Here is a 16,584-nt window from a genome sequence, read left to right on the forward strand (position 1 = left end):
GTGTACATAAGAATATGTAATGGAGAAGTCTCATCCTCTGTTTGCAGAAGAGGATGTTTCAAATCTATTTGCCTCTTTCCTCTTTTTTCATTTTAAGTTTGCAAGCCTGTAGAGAGGGAAGGGAACTTGAGTTTTCAAGTTTCTGGTGAGATTGCTCACCAAGAGCCTCAGAAAAAACCTAAGCTGTCAAGGGATAAGAAAGTTCCTGTCCTGGATTAGTAACTGCTTGGTGGGTAGGAAGCCAAGTGGTCAGATTTCACAGCACCACAGGACTCCTGCAAGGATTCACTCCCAGATCTCTGCTGTTCAGCAGCAGTAAATGATCTGAAGAGGAGAGGAACAGCAAGGTTGTAAGCACGGCTTGCTTTGTCCACAGGGGACTGCTAAGACCAGAGGAAAAACCGGGAAGCTGCAGAGCGAGCTGGAGATCCCAGGTGACAGGGCAAGGGATGTTTGTGGTAGCAGAGGTGCAGTAGAGCTCCTTGGGTTTATTCTGTTCCTGACCTCTGTGTGATGGGGGCAGCTCTCTGAGTTATGCTTGTAACACACCGTGAACTTCTCGCAGACAGCGCAGAGCTTGGGGCTTAGAGACCAGCCATGAAGGAAATAGAAGCAGAGGAAGTTGTGGAAGGAGAGCAAAGCAGCCTGGCTGTGGGGCCACACGGCCTGAGTTGAGCGTGCCAGTGCCCTGGGCCTGTGCCCAAGGACGTTGGTGACATGCAGGGGGTGCTGAGGGAGTCGGCCGGGATGGCCAGGGGTATGGAGAGGCAGTGCAAGGGGAGAGTGAGTCAAGCAGGGTGCAGCTTGGAAGAGCACCAAGCAGAAAAAGGAGGGAGTTGAGAGGCACACAGCCATGGGTGAAGGCAGGAGGGGTGCTGGGGAGCAGTTGGGTTGGCAGCTCTGAGCCGGAGACAGGAGGGGATGTCCCTGCACAGAGCAGCACTGCAGCCTGCGTCACCCCCAGCTGTTCTGCACTCGGGAGGGGGCTCAAGATCAGGCAAATAAATCTGTGGAGGGTGGGCGTTAGTACAGCCAATGATACAGCTGCAACCCTAAACATTTCTGGAAGCTGGGTGTATTTCTGGGAGAGAAGCATATTCACATGTTTGCCCATAGTTGCATGGTTTCCATATATATCCGCTTCTGGTCGCTGTAAAAAACAGGTGAGAGCTTGCCAGGCTTTTTGTCTTAACACAGCGAAGCCACCGTCATAAGCACTTCTAGGGCAGATCTGCTGTGGGTCGTGGAAGTGTGGATTGCCGGCTGTTCTTTGCCCGACTAAGGCAGCTGTTCTTTCCTACCACTCGGCAGACAAAACCACCGTGACCTCGGCTGGTGGTCTGCATCAGGACGCGAGCCTCCAGGCTGAGAGAATGCAGGAGGCAGCGTTCTGACACTTCATGTGTTAAGACCTGAGTTCAGTAAGGTACTTGAACATAAAAGTTAACTAAAGGAGTGCAGGTTATGATGTAATTCCCTGCCTGCCTTGACGATGCAGCATTGCTTATCTGCTGTCTGCAGAGGGCTAAAATTTAGCCCTCGAGAGCTGGCTGCGTGGAGCTCGCCTGTCCGCTGATAGCAGAGCTGATGCAGAGCCAGACTCTGTCACCTCCAAAGAAGCACACTTGTGCAAAGCACACTGACACAGAAGTGCGCACAAATGACTTACCTACAGGTCTTGGAGGAGAGCACCACTCGGGTGCTATCCCAGCCTGCCCAGAAAATAAGTTGTCTTCCCTCTTGGCAAAAAAGACTCTGCCAGCTTACAAATCAAAGCAGAGTAACTGTTTCCATTGCAGTTATCGAGGTGGGGTTGCACCCTATGAAGTGCTGAACTGAGTTTTCCACGTTCCTTTGTGTGGCCTGGGAAGAAGAGGTGCTGTGACTTGTTCAGCATCTCCTGCTGCAGGGCATCAGGAGAGGCATCCCAGCAGGAACTTGCACCGAGCTTGGGCTTCCCATAAGATCACTCGTTGAGATGAACTTGCTGCTCCTCTGGGTGATCCTAGCCATGGGAAACAAAAGCTGACAATACGGAAACATGCCTGCTGTGGCCGCAATCTGGAAGCCTGAAGTTTCGTGGAAGTCAGCCCCTCGTCATGTGTAAAGACGTAGAACAGATTCAGGGTGGGGGGCTGCGTGACGTGTGTTCAGAGGGAGGCGTCTTGGAGCTTCGTGCCGAACTGAGACATGACGGCTCTATTTTGGTGTTTCTGTTTCTCTATATATAGATTTTGAAAGCACTGCTGTCTACATTAGGGCTGCTCGCAGAGCCCGGGGCAGGCTGGAGGCTGACTCAGCGGTGCAGTGGCTCACGCAGCACCCTGCCTCTGCCGCGCTGCCAGCCCCTGCCTGCACCCGCTCCAAAGCGCTGCAGGTCAGTGCAGAGCAGCAAAGAGGGGGCGAAGCATCCTGCAGTGACCACGACAGAAAAGGAGCTGCGAGCAGCATGGGGAACCTTTTATAAGCCGCTTGTAAGAGAGGCTGCAGTGAGGTTTCTTATCTCCTCCCTGCACACACGCTCCTTCCTTATTTGCTGGAGCTCTGCCTCCAAAATGCTGCCGACCAAAAAGACCTCAGCGTGCCTTTCTAGCGCTTGCTTCTCAGGCAAATGAAAAACCGGGTGGTCTGTCAAGGCAGAGGAAATTATGGCAATGAAAACTAGAATTACTTGTGCTTCTTGATTTATTTACCTGTTTGTTTATTTGTTTCATGGTTTACGAAGTGGGGGTAGAAGAATGTCTTTTAATTGTGGGCTGCACTGTGACAAGTCAGGATGATTAATAGATTTAAAAGTAGTCAGCACTGGGATACGTGACTAGTTTAGGACCTAATCCTATGAACTGGAGCATTTGTAATTTAGCTTACAGGGTATTCTACTGACTCAGTGTTCCTGCAGAAGCAATTTACTTCTTGAAATGCATCACACTGTGTGAAATCTTCTCTTGCTGTGTTTCCTCAGTGGAGTGAAGCTGTGAAGTCTAAAATACGTTCTTCTGGACAGTGTTCTGTGAGGACCTGTGGATAAAGTATTATGCAGTAAAGTAATCTTTCACACTACGTGCTCTTACTTGCTTTGAAAAAGCAGGGAGTCTTCTATGCCGTTGCTTTTGAGGAGTGCATGAATTACAGCAGGCAGCAAGATATTTCCCCAGGAAAAGTTACTTTTTTTTTTTAATATTATTTCTTTGTCCCTGTGCAATGTTCATTGCATATCCACAGCTGGAAGCAGCATCCGTCGAGAAGGCTGTCAGTCTGGTGGGAGCAGATAGCCTATGAGCAGGCTCCCACTTTGGCTGAGGCTAGATTTCCGACTAATAGGGAAGATGAGTGGTGAGCAAAGTTTGAACCACTCATTCTGAGTGGGTGTTTAAGCTTTTAAAAAGCCGGTGTGTTAGTAATATTTTCTCTGCTGAGCATTCCATGCTTGGGTAACAGTTTTTATGGGACTGCTGTGCTTAGCTGAGGAATTTGTGTTGATCTCCAGAGCCATGAGGTTCTTCCATAATAGTTTTTTTCTTTTTTTTTTTTTTTCTTTCTTTCAGGTGTTTCTTGAACTCTTCTGTGTGTCACACAACCGTTGTGTTTTGGTATATCCTGCTTTGACTCCTGGCCAAAAATCTGCCAACAGCCAACAATGACTTGAGCTGAAGACCTACTGTTTTGTCCAACAGGTAGTATTCGGTAGTTTGTGGCTTCTAATAAGTCACAGCTTAGCATGGCTTGCTTTCAGCAACTTGTCCAAGGAGGGAGTTGGCACTAGTGCCTTGACTTGAGGCATGGTCTGCATGCCTGCCTGCCTCCCTGGGCGTGCCGGGAGGCAGTTTGTGTGAAATGGTTTCACTGGAGAATGTGGCTTTGTAGAAGAGGCATGAAGGCAGAAACACCCGAAGGCCATCTGACATGTTTTCTGTTGGCAGTGTTTTTCCATGCCAGAAATTTTCTCTTGAACGTGTGTAACTCTCAAGGTGTTTGTGCCTCAGCACGGTTCCTACACTGGCCCTTTGTGCTACCTGGGCTAAGTTCTCCTGCCACTGACATGCCCCCTTTTATTACATAGGATGGGAGCTGGAGGTGGCTGCTTAGATGAGGTAGCACATAAGAGGACAGGCAGTGCTGTACAACAGGGTCTGGCTTTACTTTCCATAGGGCTGACATACATAGAATAATGTCTATCAGAGGACATTTATAAACCCAAACGTGCTGTGGATTAATTGGCTCCCTGCAGCTGTTTAGTGAGGTCTCGCACTGAGAGTACACTCAGCCCACTGCAGATTTGCAGAAGTTTCCTACGTAGTCACCAGATGTGTCAGTGTTGGGCTGGTGAAACTGCTGGTGTTCGTGAACTCACAGGTTTTTTCCACTGTAATGTGTCTCATTATATATGTTTTGTTAGTGTTCAGGCCTGTGGTCAAGTGGAAGCTCAGTTTTGGAAATGCTCCTGCTGGGATTTGGATATTGACTGACTGGGATGGGAAGGGAAGCCAATGCAAGTCTGTTCATTTGATTTTTGAGGTGGTGGACTTTGAAATGAGAGCTTTACAGAGACTGAAATGTTAAAATTGCCCCTCTGTTCTCTCTCTCCCCTCTTACTGCCTGCACACTTCTGCTTATAACTTTACACATAGGCATGCGTGTGCACGCCCCCTGACTGAGGTGTGTTCCTCTCTCCCAGGACCAGCTTCCTGCCCGGTGGTAGTTGTCCCACTTGGATGCAACGTACACTATGGTTCACATCAATGTGTTGAAAAAAGTTATGTGTGGTCTTGTGGTGATACTGATAGCTCTGACAGTTTGCCTTTGGAAAGAGACAAGACGAAGCTACTATGTTCCTTTCAAGACTGAGAACGATGATTCACAGATTCACAGGACTTCAGAAAAGTGGAACCTACTTAAATCACAGGACCTTGTCCATGAAGCAGCTGGCGGAATGGGTCAGATGCCTAAAACTTTGCTCAGTAACGAAAATAAAGTAAAAGGCGGCATCTCTGGAATGGTGGAAAAGTCCAAGAAAGCATCAGACTACATGAAGGTATGGGATAAGGACAGCTCATCGCAAAATCTTATACCCAGGCTGCAGAAGGTCAGAAAAAACTACCTGTCCATGAACAAGTACAACGTGACCTACAGTGGGAAGAGGAACACCGTTAAACTCAGCCCAGAGCAGCTGCTGTGCCAGCTACGGGACGGGGTGAATGTGTCCATGATACATGGATCGGACAGTCCATTTAACACATCCGAATGGCTGCGATACCTGCCAGAGAAAAGCCTCAATGAAACGGTGGGCCGTCTGGGTCACTGTGCTGTCGTGTCCTCAGCAGGGTCTCTGAAATCATCTCGTTTGGGACCAGAGATAGGTTGGTATTTTTCTACAAGGATAAAGTCATTGGTACTGTTCTATAACTTGCATTGAACAGACGGGGGACCTAGTGGCGTGTTCTTACTCTGCTGTAGTCATGGGGGTATTTAAAATAAATTGAAATATTTTCCTTACAGTTTTGCTATAGTCAATGAACATTACAGCATAGGAGAAGATGGGAATGATGATGAGAGATGCTTCTCTATCTGAGTGTTTACACTGCACAGTATAGGCTGCATTACGACACCAGCTGATGGTGCCTGTGAGCATTAGACCTGGGACAAGCCTTGGCCATATCTGCTGGCATGAGCAACCACTGGTGGCAGCAGCCACCTCTCAGTGGTAGAAATAGAAGCGATTTTAATACAAAACAGATGCAGTCTCAACTCTGGAATCTTGTGAAGATTTGATTATGGTGTAATACTGCTCTTCTTCAGAAGGAAAGCAGTAAGTAGAAACATTTCCCCAAACGGATAAGCCGCAAGGGGCTGGGTTTTGTTGAGAGGACATGACTTATGTGCAGGCAGTTCCGTTCTGGCTAGGCCTTTTAATTTTCATGATCATGTTGACATCACCAGAGGGCAGAACTAATATGGATAACAGGAAGTCTTGGCACCTCAAGTGTTTGTTTCTTGAGGGAGTGTGGGATGTGTTGAGTAATGCCAGTGTGCTCATTTCACACTCAACAGTCAGGAGCTTTTTTATTCAGAAAGACATCTGCAGAGAAGGAAGTAGAAAAAGAAACAACACTAACGGGGGAAATAAAGACACAGCCCTGATCAATCTGCTCTAGTTGACCTAGTGTTGGGCAGAGAGGCTGGGTATAGGCAGTCTTCAGAGGTCCCTTCAAACCTCAGTGACTGATTGTTGCTCGTGGCTTTTGAGGAGTGACGCTGCCTCACTGAGCCACAAGGCAGTGGCTGCGTTTGGGTGGCCTGCCAGATGATGGTCTGTGCTGTGCTGTCTTTATACGTTAGGAAGTAGGAGGCCACGTTTATCTGAAGTTAATACAATAATTCATAAATGCTGAAGCATCGGTCTCATAGCATGGATTATAAAGAGGTGTGTTTTGATGCTAAAGCTTACAGAAAGCAGCATGCAGGGAAACCAGCTCTCCAGCCTTCAGCTCTGGGTTTTGTGCTCGACAGAAAATTCGCCTGTGCCTGCAGTTCACTCAGCTTTCTTCACTCCTTATTGTTTGAGGCTCAGTTGAGATTCACACTGTGCTAAACTGACTGCAGGAGTTTTAAAGCCTGCGGTTGTCTCTCCTGTAGAAATTGTTTGCAAGCATCAGTGTGTTCATAGGCTATCAGCTGGATCAGGTCCCCTTGGCCTGTACTAAGCTGGAAGTAGCCTTCGTCCTTTAAAAGAAGGAGATGGATAGCCCTTTGATGCATTATTGATGAACAACCTAGGGAAAGCCTTCAGAATTGTGGTCCCAAGCTGCTAGGAAGGGGCTGAACAGTCTGAAGTGTGTTAAAAAGTGCTGAAGGAAGCAATGAAAAAGGCATTGTCAGTGTTAACCAAGGTAGCGTTGCCTTCTGATACAAATCGTGGTTGACAGGTGGTTGATGGAATTGTTTCACCTAATAAAGAACATTTGAGGCCAGGTAGGTCAATGCCTGGGAAGCCAGACATGGCTTTTTCTTTGAGCACCTCCCTGGGCTTGTTTAGGTTCCTCCTGAAGTTCAGTCCCTGAATGTTTCTACAGAGGTGACCTGATCTCTTGTTTAACACTCTCCTCTGACCCAGCTGGCTTGTTTCCAGTGGTGTCCATGTTAGGCTCCTGCATGTCAATACAACAGCTCCTTTCTCCCTAACGAGACCCCTCGGGAGCCGAGGGCATTGCAGCGGCATGTTGTACCTCGGTCGCAGCGCTGCGAGCATGCTGGATGTGGAAAGCAGTGTCACTGTGCCTGCAGTCAGTCTCCTCCTTGCCCCCAAACTGCGGCACCAGGCTGTTCCAAGTCACTGGGGATGAATTCTGGAGAGGTCACTGTAATGTGCCATTAGCCCTGCTGGTGCCCCAGGCGAGCGTGCCTCCTGCTTCAGTCCCAGACCTGACCCCTTTCGCTTAGGCGATCATCTCTGCTAATGGTTCTGCACAGTTTTGGGTGCTCGGAGCCTGCTCTCACTGCAGCCCCTTCAGCTGGGCAGTGTGAGTAGTGAAAGATGCAGGAGTGTGTGTGTAGTGTTCCCTGACACGTGTCGGTGTACGAAAAGCCATGGTTTGGTTGGAGGAGGGTGCCAAAAAGAAACTAAACCTGACCTACTTAAAATGAGGCATTTTCCTAGATGTTTGGAGGAGCACAGGGGGCTGATCAGGTATCATTCCTTCAGTGACCAGGAAACGCCTGCTCTGTGCAATCACATTAGGACAGCAAATGAGCAGCAGTTGGTGTAGGGAGGTCTGGTGGATGGGAACAGGAGATCCTGGTAGACGGGCAGCTCTCGCCTTACTGGCTTCTTGGTGCAGGCAAAGGTTACGAATCGCCAGGTTGCAGTGGTCATGTGCCTGCAGCCAGGGCACCGTGCTGCCCCAGGGGGTGATACCAGCAGAGGAGAATGCAGTGAATCCCAAAGCGTTTAGCAAGCCGGGCCTGTTAAATACACAATGATGGTTTTATTTCTGCAACGTGGGAGGTACCCTGGTCGACTGAAGCCAGCTTCATTTGCCTCTGTGATCATTAGACACATTTTTCAGGCGGGTAAACCTCCAGGCTGCGAGAGAGGACAGTGCCTCACAGTTATTTCCTAAGTCTTTATTTTGCAGCCAGCCACATGGTAAATCAGTTGTGCATTGGTCTGTGTCCCCGTAGTGTTAGAAAGGAAGAAGAGGGGAATGGAGAGACACCCTACGCTGTCCTGTGCAGTGCAAATACTGCGGCTGCTCTCTGAACCTGCGAGTGAATTGTGCTTTGAAAAAGTGGATTTCTAAAAGTGCATTGATCATGGAGCTAGGCTAGCACTTCTTTCACAGCATCTGGGCTGGTACTTGCAGTAGTTACAGGGAAACTCTCCAGCAACTAGCCAAATTGCATGAGAAGTGTGGGTGAACAACCTACTGCGCGTCTCCCCTGTATCTGCAGGAGCAGCTGCCGGCTCACTGGTTTCCCTCTGTTTTCCTTTCAGACAGCCATGATGCCGTCTTGCGGTTTAATGGGGCTCCTGTCAAAGGATTTCAGGAAGACGTGGGGCAGAAGACAACGATTCGTCTCGTTAACTCCCAGGTGGGTCTGATGAATGTGCCCAGATGGACCGAGAGTGCCACGACTGTGTGCTTCTCTGCTTGGGAGCTGCATGGTAGGGAGCGGCTTTCCTTCTAACAGGGGACGCTGGCAGGTCCTCTCCTCATTGCTCAGATACCTTCTGAGCTTACTGCAGTTAAATTACCAGGTGCTAGCAAATGCCTGCTTGCATTCTACTGTAAGGCCAAGGTAATTTGTTTTTCAGCTTGGCTCTTCCAAAGCCCAGCTGCACCCTTGCTGTTGGGAATTGGGAATGTGAGGCACAAGCGTCACTGTAGCTAAGAAAAGACCAACCTTAGGTGTCTTCAAATATATTCTTGCTTCTTGCGCAAATGCTGGGTCACCGTCTGCCAGGGTGGCTGTGCTCTGTCCTGCTGCTTGCTGCCTCTCAGTTCCCCTGTGCTAAAACAGGTCTCAGACATGGGGTATGTCCTTGCTCAGCCAGTCTTTTTTTTAGCAGACGCATCTGGCTGCTGACATCCTTCCTCAACTCTGTGTGACCTCTCCGTGTTTTATCATTTCCTTTGGGTGTATGTTTTACAATATCAGATAGCGTTATCGCTTAAGAGGACTCTTTCTGGAGAATGTGACTATTGCCTCATGGTGATAAGTCATTAATCAGTGAAAACCTGTGCATGACCTGGGTGATCCCAGGCTTAGCTGCACAGGGAGGAGGGCGGCAGCCTGCCTGTAGAGGTGTGTAATGTATAGGTGTAGCCACATCATTACACTCCATGGAGATGTGCCTGCAGCCGTGGTTGGCATTTTTCACCTGCCACCATTCCCTCTAAATGGAGATGCCAGCTTAGAAAACTTCAATTATGGGGCAAGAAAAACTGTTGCAATTTCTGGAGGCTGAAGTTACCTCCAAGTGCGCTGTTGGTCTAGCTGCTGCCCAGGGCAAAAGATGCAAGTCCCTCCATGGGAGGCATCTCCCTTCGGGAGTTTCTAAGGTTGTTTAATAACTGTTTTAATATATTTTCTACAATAAGCAAAACTAAATTGATTGGGGAACAGTACCCTCTCAGTAGTTTGCTCACTAGTCTCTAGGACATATCAGGGGCTGTGTGGTTTTAAAAGCAGGGTGGGGGTATCTTGTACTGAGCATCTGTTAAAAAGGGGAAGATTAACGGGTTGATGTCAGTGGTGGGGGAGAAATTTGGGATCTTCAGATCTGGGGATAGGCTTGTAGGTCCACAAGCTTCATGGATGTTCTAAATAAAGAAGTCCTTTAATACCTTGCTTATTTTCTCAGACCTTTGCTGTTTCATCAGTACTGCTTCCTTTAATGGCATGTTTTCCTGCAGTCTTATGCAAAGCATCAATTTGTGCTGGGAAAGGACTTGCATCTTACAAAAATAAGGGCTGAGGACTCTGGGGGGGATAAATGCCAATGTCATTATGTAGGACACGATTCCTTTCTGCAGAAATGGCCAGGGAGCAGAGCACCTCATTCCTCCCAGCCCTTGTTTACAGCTCTTGGCTGGCTTCTCATTGCAAGGGAGAGCACTGCTTTGGCTGCGTTGGCTGTTACTGGCACTAACGAGTCTGCAGGGAGGAGAAGGAAGGAGATAGCACATCAGTGGAATGAAGTAAGGTGGGGATGGGAAAGAGGGAGCATGCTTAGATTGTGGGGCAGTGACTGCAGTAGCTGGAGGGAAGGAGCTTGTTTTGATATGGTCGATTGTACCAGGAAGACAGGTGCTGTATTAACAAGTTACTTGCTAAACAAGCTGGCTAAATAACAAATCTAGCTAGGAAATAAATAGATAGAACCACTGAAATGACAATGAACCACCCAGGTGCCTTGCCCTGTTTCTGCCCTGCGTGGGGCTGCATCCCACCCTTGCTAGGAGGAAGGGCAGCAGGCGCCTGCCGCCGCGCTCCCCCTGCCAACCCTGCTGCAGCCCTGCGCGGCGGTGTCAAGGCGTGCTGCTGCCCACTGACCCAGATCCTGCTGCTGCTGCAAGGAAAGGAGGCCGTGCAGCACACGTGGTCGAGGACAAAGCCTAATCCGCTGGAGCTGAGACCAGATGGAAGGCAGCCCTTGTTGCTTTCTGAGTAACAGACGGGCTGGCCGCAGCATCCACATGTGCTGGTTAATGGGGATGGTCAGGGAAACGCTCTGCTGCTGGAGGCAGCCTGGATGCTCAAGGATAAATTGAATAGACCTTAACAAGATCCTTGGAGGGCATGGGGACAGATAGGAGCTGATTTTGATGACGTAGCTTCTCTGGGACGTAAAGATCTGCGGATGTGTGTTATGCTTGCATGTAGGGAGGGCAGAAGGTCAGCCCCTGTCCTCGGACACCACTTGCTTTTTGCTGCAAACCTGTGCTAGCACTGGCTGTCGGGGGCTGTGCTCGTCATGTCTGAGCTGTCGAGGGAGTTGTGTCCTCACCTCTGTCCCGTGGGGCTCGCTCAGTAACCGGTGGTGGGGTGGCTGTGGCTCTGCTTGAGGAAGCGTCGCTGCTAAGCCACCTGCGGGTGCCGGCAGCGGTCTGTTTGTCACCGTGGTTTGTTTGTTGTTCTTGTTCAAGCTTGTCACCGTTGAGCAGCAGCAGTTCCTGAGGGATGCGCTGTATAACACTGGGATCTTAATTATCTGGGATCCAGCACCATATCATGCAGAAATTCATGAGGTAAGGCAGAGTTTTCTCTAAATAAAATCAGATGCAAATGTTTTGAAGTGCAACTGTTAACTTGCTTCCCCCTAATGTGGGCAACCACTCTTTTTAAGGCCATTCTTGTTCCCCCCCTTCATTGTCATGGCTGTACCCATACCTACAAGAGCATCCCATGCAGCTCTGGTCTGAGGGGAGCATTTGCCTGTTCCTGGTCCCTGTGCAGGGCTTCAGACCGGGTGTAACAGGTCACTACGTTGACTTTCTCATGGGCTGGTGCCAGCAGCAGGAGCCCACCAGTGGCTGCAGCTGTTGCAGCCCCCCTGCGGAGGGATGATCTCTCTCTGTTGGCTGCTGTAAGGTTTGCTGCTGAGAGATGCTTGGGTATTTAGAGGCACCAGTCAGACATAAGAGGTACTTGATGCAGTATGATTGGATTTGAAAACCCTCTGAAGATCTTAGCAAATGTCACCTCTCTGTGTTAGCTAGATTTTCAGTTGTGGGTGTTGCAATCCCTTTAGCATTTGCTTTGCTTTTTGAGCACAAAAGGGGGCTATTTGATAAGCGATGAGCTTTGGAGGCTCCAGGTGAAGCAGATAGGAGTGAATAATCCATTTTTTACTTTTGTTTTAAGCCCTGTCTGTAGCTGAGAGTTTTTTTGCCCCTCTTTGCTCTGGACTGCATTTCTTATTTTCTCACCAGTGTTTATTTTTTTGCCTAGTCCCACCTCTCGAGGAGATGTAAGGGTGTATGTACAGCCTGGTTATGAGTCAGTGAAAGCAGGATGGGATATTTTTAGCGTAAAAAGATCTATCAAAATGACTGTAAGAAAACAGAGAATTCCTAAATATTTTTATTGAAAGTGGAAGTATCAAGATGCAAATCGGTTCATACTGTTTGAGACAGCTGTGCTGAGGACACTTGCCTGCAGCATGGGCTGCTTTGTACTCCAGTGTGGAGAGGGGCAGGGGTCTGTATCACTTCAAGCAGACTTCTCAACCTCATCAGCTACTGGGGTTTTCCATCCGTTATATGAAAGAGTGTGCTAGTAATAAATCTGACTTCTTGCTTCTGTTTTCCAGTGGTACAGAAAACCAGACTACAAGTTTTTTGAAGCCTACAAGTTGTATCGTGTTAGACATCCAGAGCAGCCCTTCTATATCCTGAATCCAAAAATGCAGTGGCAACTCTGGGATATTATTCAGGAGAATTCTCTGGAGCATATTCAGCCTAACCCCCCATCTTCGGGAACGCTTGGTGAGATAACTGCCTTCTAAACTTCATGTTCAGTTTGCAGAAACTCTTCAGCATACCCTTTTCAAAGACAGTTCTGGATTTATGTTGTTCAAAGGCTCATCAGGCTCAAAGGCCTGATTGTTTTATGCCAGAATTAAAGCATCCTATCTTGAAAGTACCTGCTTGGTTGTGTTAAAATAAGCAGTTTGCAGCACACTTCTGGAACAGCAGTTCTAAGCATGGCCTGGTTTCATCTGGAAACAGGAGAGTAGATAGCAACATTGAGACGTTCTCTAAGATTTCTAGCTCCTAGAGTCAAAGCAGTGCAACTGCACAGCGGGCTGAGAGGAAGGATGTGGCTCATGCAGTCTCAGATCTTGTCAGACAAAATGTCTTTATATAGATGAAGCCTAAGTGGTTACCTATTTTATATGTGGAAAAAAAATAATATATATATATATAGCTAAAGGCTTAATGGGGTGCTAAGGAAGGTCAGGCTGAATTGTTGCCCTGAAAAGGTCAGTGATGCTTCCCCCTTATTCAGCATGCTAAGGTCTTGTTTGTTAGCATGCTAAATCCAGCCTTTCATTGAAGAGGCTCGCTTTACATTCTGCTGTTGCAAAGCTTTTCCTTCTTATCAGAGAGCAAATCTCACGACCATTTGAATAAAAAGAAGTGAAGTTCTCAGGATCCTACAGCTATGTTGAAGTCACAGCACAGAAGCGTGGTCTTGTTCCCCACGTGGACGTCAACTTGCTGCACTTCAGCCACTCCTGCCTCTACTCCTGTCTTTGCTGAGGAGCAGGCACGCTTGAAATCCATGTAAACACGAGTCACTTTTATTTCTGCCAGTTAAAGCCTATTTTTCTTCCACAACCTTGCCCTTGTCCTGTACCTATTACATCATTATCGGGATACGCGCAAGGCAGTTGCGTAAGAATACAGTCAGTGGCTTCAGGGGCAAAAACATTTTAACGTTAGGTGCTGTCCCACTTCAGACAGCAAATTCCTCTGTGGCTTAGCTGTGGCCAGGTTGCCTGCTTGGTAAAACAAGTAACTTCTGTTGTCGACGGAAGGAAGACACAGACGCTCAATATGAGTGATCAGTGAACTTCGATTTATTGGATAGCTCAGCCATTTTTTATATGATTCAATATAATTAGCTCATACATATTGCAAAAGCTAAGCTCACTATTGGTTAGTGCAACTTTCCCTATCTTATCAGCTAGCTCCTCATTCCCTCAACCGTTATCCTGTCTTAGGCACTTTCCCATCCACACACTGACACAATGCCTTTGTCCCTTGACTGGCTTCCCGCCATCTCCCAGACTCATATGAGCTGCGTTCGATACTTTTTTAGCTCGCGACCTCCAAGTTGCTCAACATTCACATGACCTACTTCACTTAACCATTCCTCCACAAACTTCACCGGGCACAGGGGAGCACAGACATGCCCCAGTTTGCAGCTCCAGGTTTCTTGGAAGGGTCGGAGTAAATGAAAATTGTCATTTGGAAAGGTGGATGAAAATACGTCTAAAATGTAACTTAAGTGCTTTCACAGATAGGTTCTCCTAATGTCTTGTAAACTCCTTGTTCCTCTCATCATTGCTCCCAATGTCTCAAGTCTCAGCTACTGCATGACTTTCATGTGCTAGTACACATTGCTGCTATTTCCCTAGTATACTCGTGCTATTTCTTGCACTTCTTCAGCTCAGAAAAGTAGCCAGTCACAGGATGGCTGAGGTTGGAAGGGACCTCCAGAGATCACCTAGTCCAACCCCCCTGCTCAAGCAGGGTCACCCAGAGCATGTTACACAGGATGGCATCCAGGCAGGGTTTGAATATCTCCAAAGAGGGAGGCTCCACAACCTCTCTGGGCAGCCTGTTCCACTGCTCTGTCCCTGAACTGTAAAGAAGTTCTTCCTTATACGGTGATGAGACCTCCTATGGTTCAGTTTATATCCATTACCCCTTATCCTATCATTGGTAAATATGGCTTATATGGCCTCGGGTAAATATGGCTTATTTCAGCCAGATCATGTCTGCGCCTAGCACTGGCATCAGCGGGCTCAAGTCATTCGTGTGCCTGTCAGAAGACACAGGAGGGCAGCACTGCTCTGTTCCGAGGAAGCCGTGTGAGCCTGTTCCATGCCTGTGCATTTACACCAGGAGCCATCTCCAAGCAGGGTCGCTTCTGGATTCTCTGCGTTAAAAAGAGGCAGATGGGAGAAGGTGAAGGAATTCTCTCTGCTTACCCAAGCAGGTTTGAGATGGGCTTTTTGGTTCGGCTGAGCAGAGCACACAGCTGGCAGACACCCATGGTTCCGTGAATATCTTGGTAAATGGCAGCACTCTTAAAAAAATGTCCTTGTGGCATGACTGTCATCCTAATAAGCAGTCTGCTCTAATCAGGTCCATCGGATGGGGCAGAAAATAGCTCCGTCTGGCTAGATTTTTCTCCCTCTCACCTGAACCCCCGAGAAAGGAAACCCTTCCCATTGGAGTGGGATCCTTCCTGCCTGGCCATCAGTCTCACCAAAGCGGTTTGTGAGTTTTCTGCTTTGAAACGGGGACATTTGTTTCTTTCCCTCCACAGGCATTCTGATCATGATGACGCTGTGTGACGAAGTGGACGTGTATGAATTCCTCCCTTCCAAGCGGCAGACTGACATTTGCCACTACTACCAGAAGTTTCACGACCGTGCCTGTACCATGGGAGCTTACCACCCTCTCTTGTTTGAGAAAAACTTGGTGAAGCGTATAAACCGGGGCACAGACGAGGACATTTATACTCACGGGAAAGTTACTTTGCCTGGCTTCCGAAATGTGCATTGCTAGCAAATCAATTTTTTGTGCGTTTAGAACTTTATCCTGACTGTTAAAGCACTTTTTAAATCTGGGTTGTGAGATTTGTTAAGTCTAAGCACTGGTGTGTTTTGACAGCTCTTCCATGTTGCAATACTTGCTCTTGGGACTTCGTTGCATAACTTTTCCAAACCATAAGGCAGTGCAATACGTTGTGGTACGTCCACACGGTATCTGCATGAGCCACTGCAATAAATTTACTCCTTGTGGAGCAAGGCTCATGCGGCCGGTGGAGATCCCTGTCTTCATCTCAACTGCTGATGGTGTGTGGGAAACAGAGGAGATGCTTTCTAAGCAGAGATTGCACAAGCCTGGATTAAATGCTGATAAAGTTCAGCTTGCTTCAAAGGGATTATGACAGTTGGAAACCTGGTCCATTGAGAAAGAAGGAACTTACTGTAAAACTCATTCGCATCATCCTAGAGCTCCTGGGAGCAGGGCTGATTTATGGAAACACTGTCAAAGCTGGGTATTGATAAGCTAAAATCTTGGTTCAAAATATTTGATTTTACAAACAATTAAATAACCATAGCAACTTCCTTTCAAACTGTAAGACTTTTGAAATCATTCAGGTGGCATTTTTGGCAAATCAGGAGGGAGGCGACTCACGATTGAGTGATTTGTGCAAGATATATTTAGACTTTTTAGTTGTTGATTTTTTAAAATAATTTTAAACATATTTTTTTAACATTTACTTCTCCAATATAGTTTTGTGCTTGGTACAAAAGAACCCTTATTTGAAAATATTTTGGGGTTGATGTTCAAAGGCACAAATGGGGAAACTCATTGGAAGCTGGTACTTCTTTCCAACTCTCTGCTGGTCTACCTTTGTAATTATTGGCAAATTATTTTCTGGCATGTTTTCAGTAACAAAAATGCCACATAGCTGCTGGCCAGATGATATCCAGTTCTCTGCAAACTAACCAAGGCAATCTCACAGCGGTTTTGTGCTTTCTGAATACATGGGGAGCAGATGCATTGCCTCCATTCTTCATCAACACTGGGCACGGGGAGAGTGTGCTCTGCTTCTCATGCTAAATCCCAGGCAGAGCTGAGGAGGGCACCTTTTCCCTCCTCTTTACGAGACAACTCTCCTGTGGCATCATGGTGGAAGTAGCAGCTCCACAATCTCTGTACTTCACTGAGAACACCTTCTGTGTCCTTTTCCGTACCAATGTATTTCATGATGTCTGTAAAGAAAGCCTTTTCTTCTGTTTTGAATAAATCCTGTGAAGTCGCTGGCCCATTCTTA

General features: G+C 47.6%; 1 protein-coding gene across 17 annotated transcripts in view; it reads left to right on the plus strand.

The window, feature by feature from the left end:
• The window catches only part of ST6GAL1 (ST6 beta-galactoside alpha-2,6-sialyltransferase 1), a 48,011-nt gene extending 31,427 nt beyond the window's left edge, over positions 1-16,584 (plus strand). For 8 of the 17 annotated variants that reach the window (XM_021278371.4, XM_021278376.4, XM_021278377.4 and 5 more), the window contains 7 exons: positions 3,546-3,674; positions 4,676-5,357; positions 8,492-8,589; positions 10,035-10,199; positions 11,148-11,249; positions 12,314-12,488; positions 15,064-16,584. In XM_021278371.4, the coding sequence (XP_021134046.4) occupies positions 4,727-5,357; positions 8,492-8,589; positions 10,035-10,199; positions 11,148-11,249; positions 12,314-12,488; positions 15,064-15,305 (1,413 nt within the window). In that variant the 5' untranslated portion in view covers positions 3,546-3,674; positions 4,676-4,726 and the 3' untranslated portion in view covers positions 15,306-16,584. The remainder of the gene's footprint in view (positions 1-3,545; positions 3,675-4,675; positions 5,358-8,491; positions 8,590-10,034; positions 10,200-11,147; positions 11,250-12,313; positions 12,489-15,063) is intronic. The other 9 variants (XM_021278385.4, XM_027464678.3, XM_072042615.1 and 6 more) reach the window with 4 other exon arrangements.

Source organism: Anas platyrhynchos, chromosome 9, assembly GCF_047663525.1.
Source record: "Anas platyrhynchos isolate ZD024472 breed Pekin duck chromosome 9, IASCAAS_PekinDuck_T2T, whole genome shotgun sequence".
NCBI classification, from domain to species: domain Eukaryota; kingdom Metazoa; phylum Chordata; class Aves; order Anseriformes; family Anatidae; genus Anas; species Anas platyrhynchos.